Source organism: Leguminivora glycinivorella, chromosome Z (assembly GCF_023078275.1).
Source record: "Leguminivora glycinivorella isolate SPB_JAAS2020 chromosome Z, LegGlyc_1.1, whole genome shotgun sequence".
NCBI lineage: Eukaryota > Metazoa > Arthropoda > Insecta > Lepidoptera > Tortricidae > Leguminivora > Leguminivora glycinivorella.
Genome location: NC_062998.1, coordinates 38,305,968 through 38,326,559, shown reverse-complemented (window position 1 = coordinate 38,326,559; position 20,592 = coordinate 38,305,968). Strand labels below are relative to the sequence as shown.

Here is a 20,592-nt window from a genome sequence, read left to right as displayed (position 1 = left end):
GGGCGTGTTTCTACTTCCATATTTGCTTATAAACATATAAGCTATATAAATGCCAAGTTTCATGCTTTCTGCCAGACCGGACTGTACATCTGGTTAAGAACTCGTACCTACTATTGGTAAAAAAAGCGTTCTCAATTTAATTTTTCCACTTCGTTACCATTATTCAAATACTTTGTATAGCGGTTATGTACAAAGTGGAAAGAAAGAAGAAGGCTGACAACATTCCATTTTATCAGGACACTACTTGATCAGAATAGTACATTTCGATACAAGTGCGAAAAAGAGGAAGTTCGAAACGAGTGGCGATAAATTAAAACACGACCGAAGGGAGTGTTTTAAATCGACACGAGTTACGAATTCCCTTTTCGCACGTGTATCGAACGACGTTTTTCAGTACAGATGGACCTCCGAAGTTTCGACCTGACATATAATGAACCACTTCTCGCACTAGTGCATAAAAAAACACCATCTGTACTGGAAAATGTGTTTAATATATGGCCATGTTTGTTGATAACCATTATTTAGTCTGTTTGCGTGGTAAAATTGCAATATAAATATAATCTCAGCGGCATGATTCGCATAATCATTCTATTAGCGCGCTCCTGCGACGCGTCCCACATCTTATGCCACTCATGTCTGTACCCTATACTTACCTATACCAGCTTGGGTTATAATCAATTTAAACTAGTAAACGAAATGTAGTCTAAACTAAACATAAGTACGTCCCTACGTATACTTTGTTTAGTAGGTATCTAGACATTTTACTTGTATCAAAGACATATAATTATGTAACTCCATATACACAGATAAAGTCGAAGAAAAAAACGTACTCAGAAAAAGGTACGGTGGCCTAGATGGCGTTACACCTTCGGGGGACGCTCAGCTAGATGGCGCTAATATGAATATTTGAGATTTTACCACATATCAAGCTAAGAATATGGACCAAATCGTCAAAACTGAGGTTCAAAAGTTTTAAGCCTGTCTCGAGAGATGGCAATCTATGCATTGTGATTACATAATTATTTTACTTTGAAAGTAACTCTGTACCTTTTTGCTTGTATTTGACGACCGGTCTGGCCTAGCGTAGTAATAGTGACCCTCCCTGCTACGCCGCGGTCCCGGGTTCGATTCTCGGTAAGGGCATTTATTTGTGTGATAAGCACAGATATTTGTTCCTGAGTCAGGAACAAATATATGTGCAGTCTGTCAGGATGTTTTCTATGTATATAAGTATTTGTATAGGGTTCCCTCTATTTGGCATACCTTTAATTGACCGAAACGATTTTCGCATAACAGACTTCTCATAATCGGTTTTCGACGAATATTAATTTGGCCGAAATCTAAAATAGTAAGAATATTACTTTGTCCGGAAATTTATTCGCATAATACTGTTTACGCCGATTGTGTTTATGAATAATATTTATTCGCATAATCGTATTTGTCATATTAGGCTACTTGACCCTTTTTTAAAGTCTATCTTATATTATTAATTACTGTCCAATTAACCAAAAAAAAAAAATTTGCATATTTTTCAAGTCGTAATGAAAACCGCAAAAAAAAACATTTTTAAAGTATACTTTCACTTTATCAGGCAAAAACAACATTAGCCATGTTAATCTATACAACGTGTTTCCGGTACACAGATCAATACAACAAGATGGCCCTTACAGGGCGACTCGCGGTCACCAAGCATACGACAAATCAGGTTTATAAAAGTTTGAACGCGTGCGACACCGATCAGTAGCGCCCAAGTATACGACCCGCTAACAGTGTCCGTGTCCGCTCGGGAAAAAATCTTAAATAATCAATTTTGGTTGCAAACAATGGTCTCTTACAGCATAAAGTGGTGTGGCAAGTCTTCTAACACTTCTACATGTAAAAAAGATGGAACAACATTCCACAGTTAAGTCAAATTAATTATTTTGTTGAATATTGTTTATTGTCCGCGGAGTTCATTTATACTGGTCAATATGGTTGTGCTGAGCGGCGCCGAGGCGCGTCCATCCCTCTTTACCGAGTTAACAATGTGATATGCTATCCCTTTCACGTAAACGACTAGGCATGGGGCCATGTTAGTTTATGTCTGTTGCGGGAACTTCGTACTGCCGCTCGTACCATGTGCTACCATTTTATGAAATATAAAAGAAAGCAGATTTGTAATAGTGAATAATTATCTAGAATCTGTAGAGTCTGTAGTGGTATTTAGTTCATTGATTAGTTTAGAATATTTAGTTGGTTATTTAACTTAGTAAACGTAAGTAAAAATGCACAGTTTAGTTATTAGTTACTAGAATGATTTTTATTGAGATGCTATCACAATTATCCTCCTTGCGTTATCCCGGCATCGGCATTCGCCACGGCTCATGGGAGCCTGGGGTCCGCTTTGGAAACTACTACCAAGATTTGGCGTAGGCACTAGTTTTATGAAAGCGACTGCCATCTGACCTTGCAACCCGAAGGGTAACTAGGCCTTATTATAATTTAATTATAATATTATAATTTGTTGCAAAACAAATTCACCACAGTACTGGTACCGGTACCATTGTCTATAATAGACATGTCCCATTCCCATCCCTACTGCTAATCATAAAGGCGCGCCATTATTTGAAACGACCAATGGCAGCACCGTGCGCGCCCGCCTCACCCCGCAAGGATTGGTGATTTGCGTCTCGAACAATATCGCTTGCATTTGGCTTCTAGTGGGGTGTTCTGTGTTCCGGTATCACTCAAAACCTCAGACACCCCAACAGATTTTTATTTTTTTAAACTCATCTAGAGTATTCATCTTTTAATCTGATGGTTACTTTTTTTTAAATTGAATTTTTAGATTTTTGTACAGCTCTACTTGACTTTTAGCTCTACACTCAATAAAATAATTGCTAACTATCATCATAAACCTTAAAACTATTTATTTGCGTAAGTTACTGCAACGACATAAGGTTTACCAATAGACAGCTAAGATGTCATTGTAAAACACTTTAAAGCTTTGACACAGTAAACTTCAAATTGGACAGGTAATCGCAGTAAGCAAATTTAAATCCAATATTCAGAATAACAAAGTTGTAATTAGGTACGAGTTGAATTTGTTATGACTTATGATAAACATTAAGATTAAACGGATAAACAACGTCAAACTCGTAGCGGAAAAAATAATCGCCCAAGTAACCAGCCAGTATTAATACTCCTAAATACTGAAAAAGGTAAACAACCTCTAGCAATGCGATATACACAATGTTGTATTACGAATACAATAGAATAGGCACGTAAAAATAACTAATCATACTAATTTAAATAAAAATATTACCCCCATCAAGATATAGCTCAATCGATTCTACTCTCGATTCTGAACAAACGGTTTTCAGGTTTTTAGTGTTAAGTGAAATACGGTGTAGATTGTCTGTGCATGACGTCAGTCGAATTAAACACAAAACTTTCAGACATTTTAAGTATGAGGCATAAAAAAAAACATTTATTTCAGACCTTGAGCCCATATTAAAATACAACAATTAACACAAATTAAATTAAAATGAAATGTAAAATTAAATTAAATTAGATGTAAAATTAAATTAAATTAGTGGTAAAATTAAAACAAAATAAATGAAAACTATATTAAAATGTCTACTGGATATTTACATTTATGCTATTTGGCCCATATATGGGAGACTGGTGCATGTTGTACTGACAACCAGTGTCCCATAAATGGACCGTCAATCCTGTCAGCGATGACTGCCAGCAGGGCGTTGCTGCTGGCTGCATAAAGTTTATTATGTCAGTGATTGACTTGACATGAAGTTAAATTAGGTTCTATGACGTCACTACATCGCTGACAGCGTTTTCGGTGGCCAAAGTTTAAAAAAAATATTACACACATTTTTAATCGAAAATACGTAGTCATCATTCACTTTTAATACTTAAAATCTATAAATATTGGTTTCTTATGTCGAATACAAGATGGCGCGCTCCTAATGGACGCGTTTGCGTCCGTGGCCCACAAATGGTCTCGCCCGAAGACCAGCGCTGACCTTATGGTTAGCAATATGCTGAGGCGGGACCACTCCGTGGTAAACATTATTTATACTGTATTTTTTATAACCATTTGTTTGTATTTTTATGTCTGTTTATCATGAATAAATACTTTGTATTGTATTGTATTGTAAATACTACAGAAAACAATCATTTCTTGTGCCAAATTCGATATGAGTCTAGTAGCCTTTTCTTAAAATCAGAATAACCACCCATACTAAATGCTGTCAGAAGAGTCGGTTAGGTGAGGTTGGAACTGCGACCTCAACAAATACAAAAAATAGTCAAGCATTTCGGTTGGGTTAGGTTAGAAATACAACATCAATATAGTAGTATTACCTAAACAATTTTATGCCTATGCATAAAACCATTCGGCGAATAACATTTATGCGCGAAATACATTCGGACAAACAAAAATATGCCTAGACAAATTATGCGTAACAATACTATGCCATAACAGATTAAGGATCGGACAAACGCCCGTCATTTCGAAAATGTAACCCTGTTCCGTACAGCAGAGACTTCCTTATGTTAATAAAAAAATTGTAAGTGTTTTATAAATTTATTGGACCATATAATTTATATCCAGTGACAAATTAGTTAATGATTATTATTACGAAAATTACTTTCGCCAATAAAATAGAATGACCAAAATTTTTTCTAAATTTTCAGGTGTGAGCCTATAACGACGTGAATTTAGGACCCATTTATGCGTTGAAAAAGTCCGTTCACAGTCTACGGACGTCATAGGGGCATATACAATTTTTTTATTAACATAAGGAAGTCTCTGCTGTACGGAACAGGGTTACATTTTCGAAATGACGGGCGTTTGTCCGATCCTTGCTGAGATTATGCGAAAGGCTTAAAATATACATTATGCCAAAAATAATTCTGGATTGTAAATTTATGCCAAAACAAGGAGAACCATTTGTATATATATATAATTATATATATATTAGGGTGGAGCGAAAAAACACTTTTCTGGAATTAGCAAACCTAATAGTTATCAATCAATGCCCCTTTGTCTATGAAGCCCTTTGTGCAAATTTTCAGCTTTTTAAATCAACATCTTCTGCCTCCGCATTAGGGTTGAAATTTTGAAAATCTCATACAAACCTATAAATTCAACTTTCAGATAAAAGAAATTTTTCGGCAGTATTATGTTTAGTATATGTTATTGATACATATTATTATGAGAAACTATAAAAAGTTGCGAAAATAGCGTCAAGAATCGTCAAAGTTTGTCTAGTTTCAGTACATTCGCCAAAATAGCCGCTAAAATATTGAAAATTGGCGATTTTTAACGCTATTTTCGCAATTTTGGGTAGTTTCTTGTAATAATATGTATCAATAATGTATACTGAACATAATACTGCCGAGAAACATTTTTTATCTAAAAGTTGAATTTTCAGGTTTGTATGAGATTTTCAAAATTTCAAACCTAATGCGGAGGCAGAAGATGTTGATTTAAAAAGCTGAAAATTTGCACAAAGGCTTCATAGGCATTGATTGATAACTATTAGGTTTGCTAATTCCAGAAAAGTGTTTTTTCGCTCCACCCTAATATATATCGTTGTCTGAGTACCTGTAAAACAAGCCATCTTAAGCTTACCGTGGGACTCTGTCAATCTGTGTAAGAAAGTCCTGTAATATTTATTTACTATACTCTAATTAGGCTTTGGAATCGTTGCTTTATATCTTTCGACTTATTAGCACCGCTGGTGTATTTTATGACTATTATAAAGTAGTGATTGGTAATTAGTAGCAAATTTCATAAAAGTGTTGTTGAGTTACAGAAATCTAATCATAGTTAATTAAAATTTATATTAGTTAATTAAAATTTAATAATAGTTAATTAAAATTTATATTAACTGAAATTATTAATTATAGTTCTTTCTCTTAGGTACATCAACGTTGACTGACCGCCTGCTTTTAAAAAGCATTGTATTTTCTTTCCTAAACGTTTATAATCATTAAAGTACATGTTACTATGGCTAGTTGGCTACTTTTAAGTAAGTTTTACGGTGATTTTATTATTCAACGGACGCCACTACAGATAGGAAAAGTTTTTGATTAATATATTTATTTCCAGCCCTGTCCCGATGTATACTGGTTCCCAATGATATCTATGCGGTTCTGCAAGGAGTGGATTGAGGTCATGGAGGCGTTTGGCCAGTGGAGTGATGGATCCAATAATGTAAGAATAGCTGTTTATTATATTTGCCATAAGTTTTCTCTAAGAGTTGTAGTACCATTAGAGTATATTACTGCGTACACTGTAAGCTAGATAATAGTCAGTATTAGTAATCTACAGTCAAAGCTGAATTAAATTTTTTCTAGATACTAATCTGAAAAACTTGGGATACCCCCATTTGCCAGAATTTCATTTGCCATAATTTTATTTGCCATCCTATTCAACAATCATAATATTGTTTCTCATAACATCTTATGCCATAATCATTGTTTACTATATTAATCTAGTGCCAGAAACTTTGTTTCCCATAAAGTCAGTTTCCATAATGTCATTTGTCAGAATCATCGAAATCCGTAATTACCACATTCCATACCATCATTTGTCATACAAATTAGCGTCCAGAAAAGTCAATTTCCATAATGTGCTTTGGCAGAATCGAAAACTACTATAATAGGTACTAGAAGGACTAGAGAATGAAACTGCTATCAGAAAATAGGTTAGGTTAGGTTAGAACTGTGACCCCCTGGAAAATGAAACTGCTATCAGAAAGTAGGTTAGGTTAGGTTAGAACTGTGAACCTCTGGAAAAGGAAACTGCTTGAAAAGTAGGTTAGGTTAGGTTAGAACTGTGACCCCCCGGAAAATGAAAATACTATCAGACAGTAGGTTAGGTTAGGTTAGAACTGCGACCCCCTGGAAAATGAAACTGCTATCAGAAAGTAGGTTAGGTTAGGTTAGAACTGTGACCCCCTGGAGAATGAAACTGCTGGAAAAGTAGGTTAGGTTAGGTTAGAACTGTGACCCCTGGAAAATGAAACTGCTATCAGAAAGTAGGTTAGGTTAGGTTAGAACTGTGACCCCCTGGAGAATGAAACTGCTATCAGAAAGTAGGTTAGGTTAGGTAATAATATGGGCAACAATTAATATGGCAATAATTGCTTATGGCGTTTGAATATTCTATGAAACCATATTATTGCACTTAATAATATGGCTAACAAATAGTATGGCATTGTATGATTATGGAAGATAATATTCGGATAAACAACGAGTATGTCATATGATTTTTATGGTAAACAAATCATTCGGGCAAATGAAATTCAGGCAAGTTAGATTCGGGCAAATGAATATTATGTTAAATGACTGTCGGGCAAACAATAGACAACCGAAAAACTTACTTGACTAAGATCTGACCAAAATAAACTACATATTAATCCTCTGACCGGCCCAGGGTTCTCATTTTGAAGTAAAATTGTCAGCGCCGAAAAACTGACACGTCGTGGCCATTCTGAGGACTGAGTTACTGACGCCCATTAGGATGTTAAAAATGCATTTCAAGACGAAATTACTAAATATGTACTTATACGGGATAAGCAAACATTACATTCATTAACATCGACTTCATACCTCATTTTAGTCTTACCGTACTATGAAAACTGTTGATTATTATTGGCTGGGTGCGAAGTAGGTGGTGAGAGAACCACGAATCGATCGCAGCGCGCACCGTGGCCAAAAAAGGAACCCTCGGTAGACCAACTGTCACTTTTTACAGCGAAATTTACGTATCCGTGCATTTAAAGTAAAAATAAATAAATATGGGATACCCCCATTTGCCAGAATTTCATTTGCCATAATTTTATTTGCCATCCTATTCAACAATCATAATATTGTTTCTCATAACATCTTATGCCATAATCATTGTTTACTATATTAATCTAGTGCCAGAAACTTTGTTTCCCATAAAGTCAGTTTCCATAATGTCATTTGTCAGAATCATCGAAATCCGTAATTACCACATTCCATACCATCATTTGTCATACAAATTAGCGTCCAGAAAAGTCTATTTCCATAATGTGCTTTGGCAGAATCGAAAACTACTATAATAGGTACTAGAAGGACTAGAGAATGAAACTGCTATCAGAAAGTAGGTTAGGTTAGGTTAGAACTGTGACCCCTGGAAAATGAAACTGCTATCAGAAAGTAGGTTAGGTTAGGTTAGAACTGTGAACCTCTGGAAAAGGAAACTGCTTGAAAAGTAGGTTAGGTTAGGTTAGAACTGTGACCCCCGGAAAATGAAAATACTATCAGACAGTAGGTTAGGTTAGGTTAGAACTGCGACCCCTGGAAAATGAAACTGCTATCAGAAAGTAGGTTAGGTTAGGTTAGAACTGTGACCCCCTGGAGAATGAAACTGCTGGAAAAGTAGGTTAGGTTAGGTTAGAACTGTGACCCCTGGAAAATGAAACTGCTATCAGAAAGTAGGTTAGGTTAGGTAATAATATGGGCAACAATTAATATGGCAATAATTGCTTATGGCGTTTGAATATTCTATGAAACCATATTATTGCACTTAATAATATGGCTAACAAATAGTATGGCATTGTATGATTATGGAAGGTAATATTCGGATAAACAACGAGTATGTCATATGATTTTTATGGTAAACAAATCATTCGGGCAAATGAAATTCAGGCAAGTTAGATTCGGGCAAATGAATATTATGTTAAATGACTGTCGGGCAAACAATAGACAACCAATAAATATGCGTCACGATACTTGCTACGTAACTAACTGGACGAACACTGGGAAAATCAGTGATCACAAATTTTATAAATATGCACAAGCAACTTGGAAACGAGACCAACAAATGAAATATATAATCGCTGTAAGAGAAAAAAGTAAGTAAACTAACATACTTTTAAACAACATACTTTTAAAATAGACAAATATTCTGCATTATTAACGACACTACAGACATAGTAATCGTCTCCAATGTATATGAAATGCGTTATTACCTAAAATCGGTTTACTTCTTTATTTACATTTCGTGAACTCAACCGTGAGAAACTCCGTGTATACTTACCTGAAATTTATTGATTGTGTCATTTTAAACGGAGTTTAAAAAGGTGAATGTTATTATCGACACTATAAATTTATATGATCGAATTAAACATTACGCTATTTCATTAAAATTATTTGTTTATTTACTTACTCTTCGTATTGACAGAAAGCCATTTGGCGTTTCAAAGTCCGCCGTAGTCTGTGCCGTAGTTGTAACCGCTAGGTGATGCTGTCATCGTGCACCCAGCCAATACGTACTTTTAGTGCCTGACATTTAATTCGCCTTTGCACTATGCCAGTTGCACAAAATGTCAATTCTTTACGGTAAAATCATAGGTCTTCTCTGAATAATCTGCCACAACACTGTTCGACAGGACAAGCGTCTGGAGGGCGGATACGAGGCGGTGCCGACGCGGGACATCCACATGACACAAGTGGGCCTGGACAAGCACTGGTTGCACATCTTGAAGGAGTACGTGCGGCCGTTGCAGGAAATGGTCTTCACTGGTTACTACCACAACGTAAGTTCTCTTCACTTCATTTACCGGCCAGTAGAATAGTCAGTAGGCCTATGCCTAAGTTAGCAACTCTGTTATGTGCACGGATATTGATAAACAATGCCCGGAATTTTCACAGCAAAACATAAGACTGACGCAAAGTGTCTAGAGTTCGAGCATTTTTTGTATCGATATCGATATTTGTGTAATAGAAGAAAAACAAAAATAGTTAGCCAATTATATCGTATCATATAGATAAAGTTTTTAGTGTTTTCTTCGAATGCTGCGACATAGCATGACGTGACATTCTATTTGGTTTGTGATAGTGACAGGAGTATATTAATTCATTAGATAGATAGATAGATAGATAAAAGCTTTATTTGAATGCTGCAATAACACACAATTACAAATGCAACACAGAACAACAAAAAGAGAAGAAGAAAAAAAAAACATACAATTGACTTAAAATTACGTACACAACATTAAAAAAAATGCTTACCAACACTGTGTGCATTGCAGCAAAAACAAAAGGGTTCCGACTCAGCTATACGCTTCACCCTTTCGAGTGAGGCACTGATATTCTGCCGGCACCCAGATCACGTTACAGTTAAATAAATAAAGAAATGTGTATAAATGAAGAAATAGGTTAAGGTAATTTTAAAGTAAGGTGAGAAAACAATTTATGATTATAAATATAATTATATACATTGCTGTGAAATGAAATACAAATTAAAGTGGAAATAATACATACATATACAATTAATGATCAACAAGAATATAGAAAATGTGTAAGTAATACTTGTGTTATAAAGTGTTATAAAGTGCGCAAACGTGCCGTTAAGAATGTACCGTAAAAATAATTATATCCTAAAATCCGCGACCAAAAATCCGTATGGTATCCCTGTTTTTTGTTTCTCCAGTAATATCTTTTTAAAGTGCAATTTGAAAGATTTCTTACTTTTTAGTTGTCTTACAGGTGGAGGGATATCATTCCAGCATTTGGTCGCGAGATATCGGAAACAACCAGTAAATGCGACTGTTCTGTGTGGATACATTTCCAAAAGGCAACGTCGAGTTGACCTAGTACCATGGCGGTTATGAAAAGTTGATGTGGATACTTTGGAAAAGAGATATTCCGGTGATTTATTATTTAAAACGCCAAAAAGTAGACATGCAAGATGGAGATGTCTCCGAGAAGACATATTGAGAATGGACGATTTGTTCAGATACGGAGATATATGGCTTCTTGGAGGTATTGAATAAATAAATCTATAACAAGCATTTTGTACTCTCTGTATCAAGCGGCGAGTCTTTTGTTGCAAGCGTGGTCCATAGACGATATCACCGTAATTTAATTTGGATAGAACCAGCGATTCACACAAAATCATGCGAACGTTCTCATTTAAGAGATTGCGAATCTGGTACAGGATTTTTAAGCGAAAGAAACATGACCTGACCAATTCACCTACGTGTTTCTCGAACCTCAACTGGCTATCAACCACTACACCTAAGTTTCTCGCCTCTTCTACGCGTTCGAGTGAGGAACCATTGATTTTTAAATGAAGATCACAGTTTAAAATACGGAAAATTTGTGTTTTGGTGCCCATAATCATGTACTTGGTCTTAAGAGGGTTCAACAGCAGACAGTTTCTTTCAGCCCAATTGGAGATGTTTACGAGGTCTTCGTTAATTTTAAAAATAGCATTACTAAATTCATTACAACGAGCTGAATAATATAATTGGACGTCATCCGCATATAAATGATATTTGCAATGCTTAATAACGTTAGTTATATCAGCACTATATAAAATGAAAAGTAAAGGACCAAGTATCGATCCTTGAGGGACACCACGATTTACCGGTCTAGAATCAGATATTAACAAAGTGCCGTCTTCTTTGCATATCTTGACTGACTGAGCGCGGCCTTCCAGGTAACTACTGAACCACGAGAGAGACTTTAAATCTACGCCATAGTATTTTAATTTTGAGAGTAATAAGCTAACATTTATGCAATCGAACGCGCGAGAAAAGTCCAACAGCACCAAACAGGTGCCTTTGCCAGAGTCTTGTTCCGAAATAATGTTATCAACAACATCTATCAGGGCAGTCACAGTTCCCATACCCCTACGAAAACCTGACTGTAATTGTGGCAAAATATTGCTACCCTCTACATATTTATATAATTGGTCATAAACAGCTTTTTCCAGAATCTTCGAGAGAAAAGGCAAAATACTTATGGGCCTGAGGTCCTTGATCTCACGTGCATTGTCCACTTTAGGTAAAGGTGTAACCATAGCTGATTTCCACATTGCTGGCACCTGGCCATGCAGTAAAGATCGATTAATGATTGATGTTATCACTCGCAGCGTCCGTGGAAGGGTGAGCAGAACCATGTCCCTACTAATTGCATCTACACCAACTGAATTGGTAGTAATGGAGAGTATATATTTACCTACATCACTCTCATCGACTGGCTTCAAGCTAAACGAGGTACTACCAAATCGTCGAGTTTCAAAGAACATTTGTGTGTTTATATCAACCTTATCATCACCAGGAACATTCAAAAAACTATCGTTGATCAAATTTGGATCGTTGAAATGGCAAGGAAGACAATCTCGTTTATTAGAGTCTGTTAAAACATTTTTTTTAAGATTCTTCCAAAGTGATTTTGAATTATGACAATTTGAATTAATATGGTGATTATAATAGGCTTGTTTTTCAAAATATATACTTTGAGAAACTAGTTTTTTTAATTCACAATAGCTATGTTTGTGGATTTCCGATTTAGACTTACGATATGCAATATGAGCCTCATTACGCTTTTCTATCATAATTTTGATAGTATCAGTGATCCACGGTAGATTGGTGTTACGCCTGATTGTAATTGATTTATTAGGAGCATGTATGTCAAATAAGGTCAGCAGTAACAAATTGAAAGTCTCCACCATGGCATCTACGGAATCGGTTTTTAATACCAGCTCCCAGTCTATTGCCTGCAGATCCCTATCAAACTTCGCCAAGTCAATGTCCTTAATTGGCCTATAAGTGATAGTTCTCGGCGGTGCCTTGGGTCGTTTTATTGCCAAAGTAATCGTTACCATGGCATGACCGAGAGAACCAGTTATATTAGAGACGCATACATTGGTAACAGACGCGTTAGTACAGATAACATCTAGAAGGGTGTCATTATCCACAGAAAAGTGAGTAGGTTCCTTTACTACTTGCTCTAAACTTTGGGAGCTGAGAAAGCATTTAAACTTAGACGTATTACTGTTTGCTGTGTCTAGCACGTTGATGTTAAAGTCACCCATCAAAACAACACGGTCGTGCTTAGAGAAGTATGTTAAAGAGTCTGTAAGGGCATCGAAAAACATGTCAACGTTGACCCAGTTTGGACGATAAGCAGTACCTATTATGTAACTTTGACCGTTAAGGGAAACAGATAGCCACAGTTGTTCTATATTTGCAGCAGGGTGGGTAGAACGCCGCGCGCGCACGGTAGTTTTGATATAGAAGCCTACCCCACCGCCGCGGCCACCGCGCATCGATGTGGGTCGCGGAGCATTTATAAATTTGTATCCGGGGACACGCGGCGCGCGTTGTTCTTGTCCCTGTCTGATCCAAGTCTCACAAATCGCCACTATATCGGCGTCAAACCTGTTCATTGCGACCAAAAAATCATCTTGTCCTGTCGACAACGAGCCCGGGTTGTAAAGAGCTAATTTAAGTAATTTAGTTTTAGGCGTGACTAGGGAAAAAACTAGATAATAGGTGCCTACATGCACACAAAATCAAAACTGTATGTATATCCAATATGGTGTCACGACCCGGTTTCGTTACGTGTGTAATTAAAAATAGTGAGGTGAAATGTTTACTATTAAGGTTAAATATGTGTTCTGTGACGTGGAAAGTGTTTGTGAACGTGTTGAACAAAAATAAATGACATGCGAATGTGTATATAGGGCTATCATATTTGTTGTTGTTGCAATGCACGCCAGTGAAAAGCACAAAAAGAGATTACATAACATACAAACTATTATTAAGTGAAAAAAATATATAAAATGCGAACACAAAATACATAAGACAACGGTTGAAATACATGCTTAGTTGATGCTACTGTTATTTCTATATCAGTACAAGTACCTAAATTATATTTATGCCTGAGAGCAAACGTCAAGAGAACCAAAAACACGAGCCAAGTCACTTTCAGTCCTTATGCGATGTCTCGGAGAGTCAGTTCCCGGTCGTTGGCGCAGATAGATCCTGCCATCACGCGTCCACACGTATCGCCAGCCGTGTTGCTCCTTCAGCTGCCGTGCCCTTTGAAATAGCCGTCGATTGAAGGGTGTCAGCACAATATTTTCCCAGAGTAAACAGCAGCCGCGTCCTATTCCACAATATTTTCCCAGACAAACAGGTGACAGTGGTTTATTGTCTCAGAGCTGTAAGAACCTCTTTTTGACACATGACAGCTTCCACAATACGTAAATTCGCGCAACCTAATGAAATTTTAAATAAAATCCTGTAATAATATTTAAAAAAATCATTATTACTTTTACTTAAAAACATTTTACTTTAAACATAATCTAACACATGTTACATTTTTGCGGATCTTCGTTTAGTGAGTATTTTACGATATTAATTTATCACGCAGGATTTACTTATTATGTCATTTATCATTCATTTTTATTTTTAAACGAGTGCTGTGTGCAGTCTGTCATTTCGATTCAAATGACATTTCAGTAAGTTGATAGAAATCGTATATAAGTCTAATCGTATATTTGTTTAAGCGCCTCCTTGTACATAGGGCCTAATCGATTCAACCAATTCGAAATTAATCGTTAGATTTGGCAAACGATACGTCTTAGCCACATCGCAACATACATCAAAACAAATGTGTCAAAAATGTGAACTTACAAATCCGGGACAATAATAACTGTAGACCTATTTATGTAAAATAAATGTTTCAATTTAAGGTAATAAATTTTCAACATTCATGGTAAATGATATGATGTTCATATAATAAAAAATAAACTTTATTGGATACATAATTATAAATAAAAACAATAATACTAATCATAAACTAAACCTTAATCTAAAAATAAATACCTAACTAAACTAAAAATATTAAAAACTAGGTGAACTCCTTAAACATGGTGCCGTAGACACTGGCAGCATTTCCTCGCTGTATCGCTAGGCTTATTCTTTGGGCGAGGAAGCTGCCAGCCCTACGGTCACCGCTGAGTCCGCTGACGTCTGTCAGTTTTTTCGACATTTCCTTAAATAAATTTCAGGCGCTCGGACCCCAGGGGCCAAGGGTCTCAAAGCCAAATGGTACGAAATTGTATTCGGCGCCAAGACCCCTGTATTTAGCTTTCTTTAATTTTTCGGCCGCTTCAGCCGCTGCGCTGTCCTTAACAGATGTCACGTGGAGATGAGACGGGGCTAGGGTGTCTACACATGTGGCGTCCCACACCAGTAACCGTCCCAGCTTCCACAGAATTAGTGTCATTCCGTCCGGTCTCTTACCATCGTCTTTTGTAATACCCGGGGGCTCGAGAAGAGCAGGCACATTGACACTGGCAAGAGACCGGCGGAGGATGTCATTGACAGCGGCGTGTCTGGAGAAACGGCCTGCGCTCCTTTATCTCCTTAAATTATCTCCTTTGTGAACTATACTCGATGTTGATAAAAAAATATTAAAACTTTAGACAGTTTGCTACAGTTTTGTAGAATATTCCGGGCTCTGTTGATAAAATAATAATTACATAATTATTAATTAAACCCCACATTATGATATAACTTCACTGCACTAGTACAGTATAATAAAGAGTACTATCGTACAGTAAGGCCTCTTCCGCTCCCCGCTGAAAGCGCCTCCCACCCCCTCTCGGTTACCTCGCAGTTACCGCCTGTCAAAAACGCGACCAGTGGACCTGTCATATTTCACTCGTACAAGCATAGTACGCGTTCACCTACACGAGCTTAGAATGTGTGCTAGGAACGCGCTTCTTTCATATATTTGATCGCCAGTGTCCGAGATGTGGCACTGGTGTGATAATTTAAATTTGGAATCATTTACTTGCTCGGGTCAAGTATTAAATATTATGATTTCATTTTCAGGCCGATCGACCCGATAGATAGGATCGTGACACTATAGATATATAGGGTAGATTGCCAGTAGCTGGCCAGTGTCCAATAACTGGCAACCCTATTTGTGTAATTGCCACGTCGGGGGACCCGGTATTGAGCACTATTTTTGATGAGAAAAGTATTTCATTGTTACGAGGCGGTCGGTTCTAAGTGTGCCACTGTACCTACATACCAAAGTATGTGTTTGTGGTTTGCCGGATGTCTTGTTTGGTCGGGTGGAAATGAAAGCGTTAAACAATAAGTTTGTCTCGTTATAAAACAAATAAGTGAGTTTATGTTGTCTGCAGCCGCCGGTGTCGCTGATGAATTTCGTGGTGCGCTACCGGCCCGACGAGCAGCCGTCGCTGCGCCCGCACCACGACTCATCCACCTACACCATCAACCTGGCCCTCAACACGCCCAGTGAGTATCACACCGGCACGCCGACCTGCCGATTTACCAAACTTGCGCTGTCACAAGCGACTCTATACTACAATTACTCTACACTCTCAATAGATGCCGCTAAACAGGCGCGAAATTCAAATTTTGTATGGGAATTCAATCTTCGCCCCTACATTTTCAATCAATTTTTAACTTTTATGGCTCGTTCATGATTCCACCAACGTCAAGTTTATGGATATTTGCCCAGCAGTGGGACACTAATCGGCTAAGTAAATGAGCTGACCATGACGTCATTTAACTCGATTTCATATTGATTCCATATTAGCATACCGTTCGAATTCGTTTTGACAGTTCTTTAAGGAGCAGATTTGACTAGAAGGAAAAAGTAGGCAAGTAGTAGATGAGTCGGTCCCACGTGTACGTGTTGTCGTATGAATAATTTGTGATTGCAGAGCTGGACTACGAGGGCGGCGGCTGCCGGTTCCTGCGCTACAACTGCTCGGTGACCAACACGCGGCCCGGCTGGCTGCTCATGCACCCGGGGCGGCTCACGCACTTCCACGAGGGCCTGCGCGTCACCGCCGGCACGCGCTACATCATGATCTCCTTCGTCGACCCGTAGGCGCCTGCCACACACACTATCCTTACTGTCTTCATCTACATCCATATCAAAACTTCTCTACAATATGCTGCATCTGTTAGTACATCGTCATTTTTACTTTACGGTATTGACAACCGATATTTTATATTACATTCTAATTTAAAACATTCTATTCTTCTGAACAAAAGGAAGCAACAAAAATATTTGCTATTATCGGACTCGTTATTTGTTTTGTTTCAAATTTCAAATGTTTAAAATGTTGATAGTCTTATTTAATAATGAAGCCATAGTTATATCTCTTCTGTACATAGTGTACAATTGTAGAAAACGTATTATATGAATGTAGATAAAGTAATGTATGCCACTGTACATAATTAGGCAATAGACACTCGTGTTATCATACTATGTAACTTGCCTTTGGCTCATTTCATAAAACAACACGTGTATGATGCCTCTCATTATGCAGCAGTCATATAAATAACTATTAAGCCTATACTTGACGGGTGTAATGTTACCGACTGAAACCAACATTATTCACAGACTACGTACTTATGTAACTGTATTTATAAAAAAAAAACTACCAGGTTCTATAATTATATAATCTACTAAGTACATAGATACAGGACAACTGACTAATTTCTTTCTTACAAATACAAAAGGTCATAAAACGGATAAAAGCAAACGATTTACAGCTAATTTAAGCTTGCGATACGTTTACGAATAATGCCATTGCTAAGCAAAGTAAAATGTACTGTAACCCTTATATTTTGGGACTTTTCTCTGTCGATTTTATTTACTTATTATTCTAAAAGTGAAGCAAACTATGTTAATTTATTTATTTTCTAATTACACAGCCGTATTGCCGTAGCTTCACGCAATGTCTTCTTAAGTAAATAGGTGGAAGTAGTGTGTATTGTTTGGGAGACCTAACTTCCTGTTTTTGACACACAACATAACCCTAATATATGTGTATATTACATTATGCGCATTGTAATATACCATACCCTTTGAAACTATAATATATATACAGCAGTGGCGGCTGGTGAAAATTTCTGCAAGGCAACATCAAAGTAAAAAGAAAGCTATCTTACCATTAGGTACTTTACTAGTAATCAATATTAGGCAAGGCGGTGGGAATCGGCTTGTATGGATTAGCCGCTGCTGATATACAGTTCTGTAAAGTTGCTTAATAGAAAAAGTTTGTGGTTTTTGTATAAAGTCCGCCTTTTGTATTACAAGTTTTTCTTTTTGTACAATAAAGCTAAAATAAATAAATAATGATATAAGGCCATGCAGAGAACTTAAACACAATTAATTGCTTGTGATATTTTACAAGTAAATTGTGAAAATTTAAAATTTGAAAATCTTGGCCTCATCAGTACAAACTTTTATAGAGAACTCTCTAATTGAAAGTTACATCTCTCATTAATAATTCTCTCTTTTCCCGCAAATTGTGTCGCTTAACTTCTTCAAACTTGGGCCATTCTGCTACTAGTGTAAGGTTGATTATCTTTCAAATCATAATATATATATATATATATATATATTTTATATAATCAACCTTAAAGCAGAATGGATTTACCCAAGTTTGAGGTTAAGCTACACAATTAGATTTTTTGTATCTTCATGTAGTAGAGTAACTTCATTCCTCTACAATAAAAAAATCGAGGTAAGGTGTGATTTTTGATATGAAGTAAAAATATTCTAATTAGTTTTTAAGGTTGAGATAGATGCCAAAAGTTAGGTTTATAATAAAGGAATATGTGTAGCAAGTACGGTTACTAATGTTACTATACTTTTAGCTTGTTTGAGTACAAACAATAGATCACTAAACTAAATTGCCAGTTACTGGCCCTCTTCCAATAACTGACCACCTTATAGTAATCATAATTCATTTCAGTACTTGGTGGCCAATTAGTAATTTACCCTACACTTTTTTTAATGACATCCCTAATAGTAGTATTAACAAGCCAAGATTAATTGACTTTATTGTATCCCGAACAACTTTGGCCCGATGACAGTAACAACATTATAGTTTAAAAAAAAAACGCGCTTAACCCCACCCCACGCTTTTTGACTTTCTTTGAATTTTTGTTTTTTTAAACTACATATAACATAAATCTTTACACTAAGAAACAAAAGCGGATTTTTTTTTATCCTCCTAGTCAGAACTTCATAAAGCTATGAGATTATTGTCATCGGCCCTTGACCCCTGTTCAAATTTTCAAGTTAATCAGACTCCTAGACGTAGGTGAAAAAGAAGTTAAAAAATTCCGTTACCTACATACAGGTCAAGCTAATGAAAGCAAGTTAAAAATGGTACTAATAGTGTTGTTTAATGTTAAAAGCTATGATGAAATATTGCGGTTTTCGGAACGAATACAAGTGTAAAGTGGGACACCATGTAAATTGATAAAATCAAGAATCCAATTGTCTAATATAGAAAACCTTTATTTTGTATTTTACATGAACATACAATTTTGTAGCAGTACACTGTTTATCGGTTTTTAATTATAAAAAATTGTCTGTTAGCTGTTCTTTTCTTGCCTCTCTAGTTTTCAATAAATTTATTATTGTATAAATATATATGTTCAGTACAGATGTAGTGCGAAAATATTTGCCTTCGTATTGTTACGGCAACGTACGAGCGTGTCATGCTATGATGCTATTTCAGTCAGTCTCAGTACTATACCTACAAGTTGTACTGACATTGACTGAACTAGCATGACAAATACGAACGTTTCCGGAAAAATACGAAGGAAACCCTTTTCGCACTACATCTGTGGTATTGACTACTTTAAGCATGAATTAAGAGTGGAGCCTTGTTTTGAGTATGTAGGTATTTGAAACACTGATTTAAACTTACTCGATTTTTACACACAAGTATTTAAAATTGCAAACGGGACTGCTGCTCTACTGTTGCTGTCTGCTCCGAGACCATGGGGACAATGCTGTCCTTTAAACGTAGGAGGTCAGTGTTAAAAACATAATAATACGCGATTAAGTCCCGTTTGCAATTTTAAATACATATACTGATTTTATAATAGCCCGTACGAGTAACTGTTTTAGTTGGGTTCTGTTGGACTCTATTCTTCTAGAATGTATTTCTTATACCTATTCTAGAAAGCCAGTGGTACGTATACTCATGGTCTTGTATTGTTAAATAAGTAATTAATATATAATATACTCGATATGAAAATTAAGCGTTTTTTAATTTATGAATAATTTATTGTTTGTTTCGGTTTTTGTTCCATTTGGCATGGTACTTTTATGTAGGTATGTACGTATTATAACACACCAGAACTCAATAGTCATATGCTTCCATGTTCCACGCCATCTATATCAACTGGAAATACCAGAAAAACCCTCCTAGTAGACCTTATCTCCCGAGCCTGCCTCACCCAGATGAATTATGTGACTAATCACCTTGGCCGCGTTCTTGATCTGGTTTTGGTAGAGTCGGATATGTCATGTTCAATAACAGAAGCTCCTGCCATAAGTCGTCCTGATTCTCACCACCCGCCTATAGAAGTAAAATTATCAATTATTCCCTCACGTGCACTAAAAGATAATCCTACACCACAATACTTATTCAGAAAGACAGACTATGAAAAATGCCTAGAACAGCTTAAATCAGTTAACTGGGATCAATACGTTCACCTTAATTGTGATAAATTTACAGACATATTTTACAAAATCATATGGGAAATAATAGACAAATATACTCCAAAGCGAAAACACAAAAGCACGAAATATCCTGTTTGGTTTAGTAGTTCATTAATACACATGCTTAAAGAGAAGAATAAATATCATAAAAACTATAAGAAGTACGGTAATCCTCGCGACTACGATACTTTTTCTCTTTTGCGAACTAGAGTTAAAAGTACACTAAATAACTGTTTTAGA

The 20,592-nt window shown here is 36.4% G+C and overlaps 1 protein-coding gene across 2 annotated transcripts in view; it reads left to right on the top strand.

Annotated features, from left to right (window-relative positions):
* LOC125240657 (procollagen-lysine,2-oxoglutarate 5-dioxygenase) overlaps positions 1–19,889 on the top strand; it is a 42,171-nt gene extending 22,282 nt beyond the window's left edge. For both annotated transcript variants that reach the window (XM_048148657.1, XM_048148658.1), the window contains exons 10-13: positions 6,116–6,220; positions 9,429–9,575; positions 15,992–16,106; positions 16,538–19,889. In XM_048148657.1, coding sequence (XP_048004614.1) covers positions 6,116–6,220; positions 9,429–9,575; positions 15,992–16,106; positions 16,538–16,707 — 537 coding nt within the window. In that variant the 3' untranslated portion in view covers positions 16,708–19,889. The remainder of the gene's footprint in view (positions 1–6,115; positions 6,221–9,428; positions 9,576–15,991; positions 16,107–16,537) is intronic.
* The last annotated feature ends 703 nt before the right edge of the window (positions 19,890–20,592 follow it).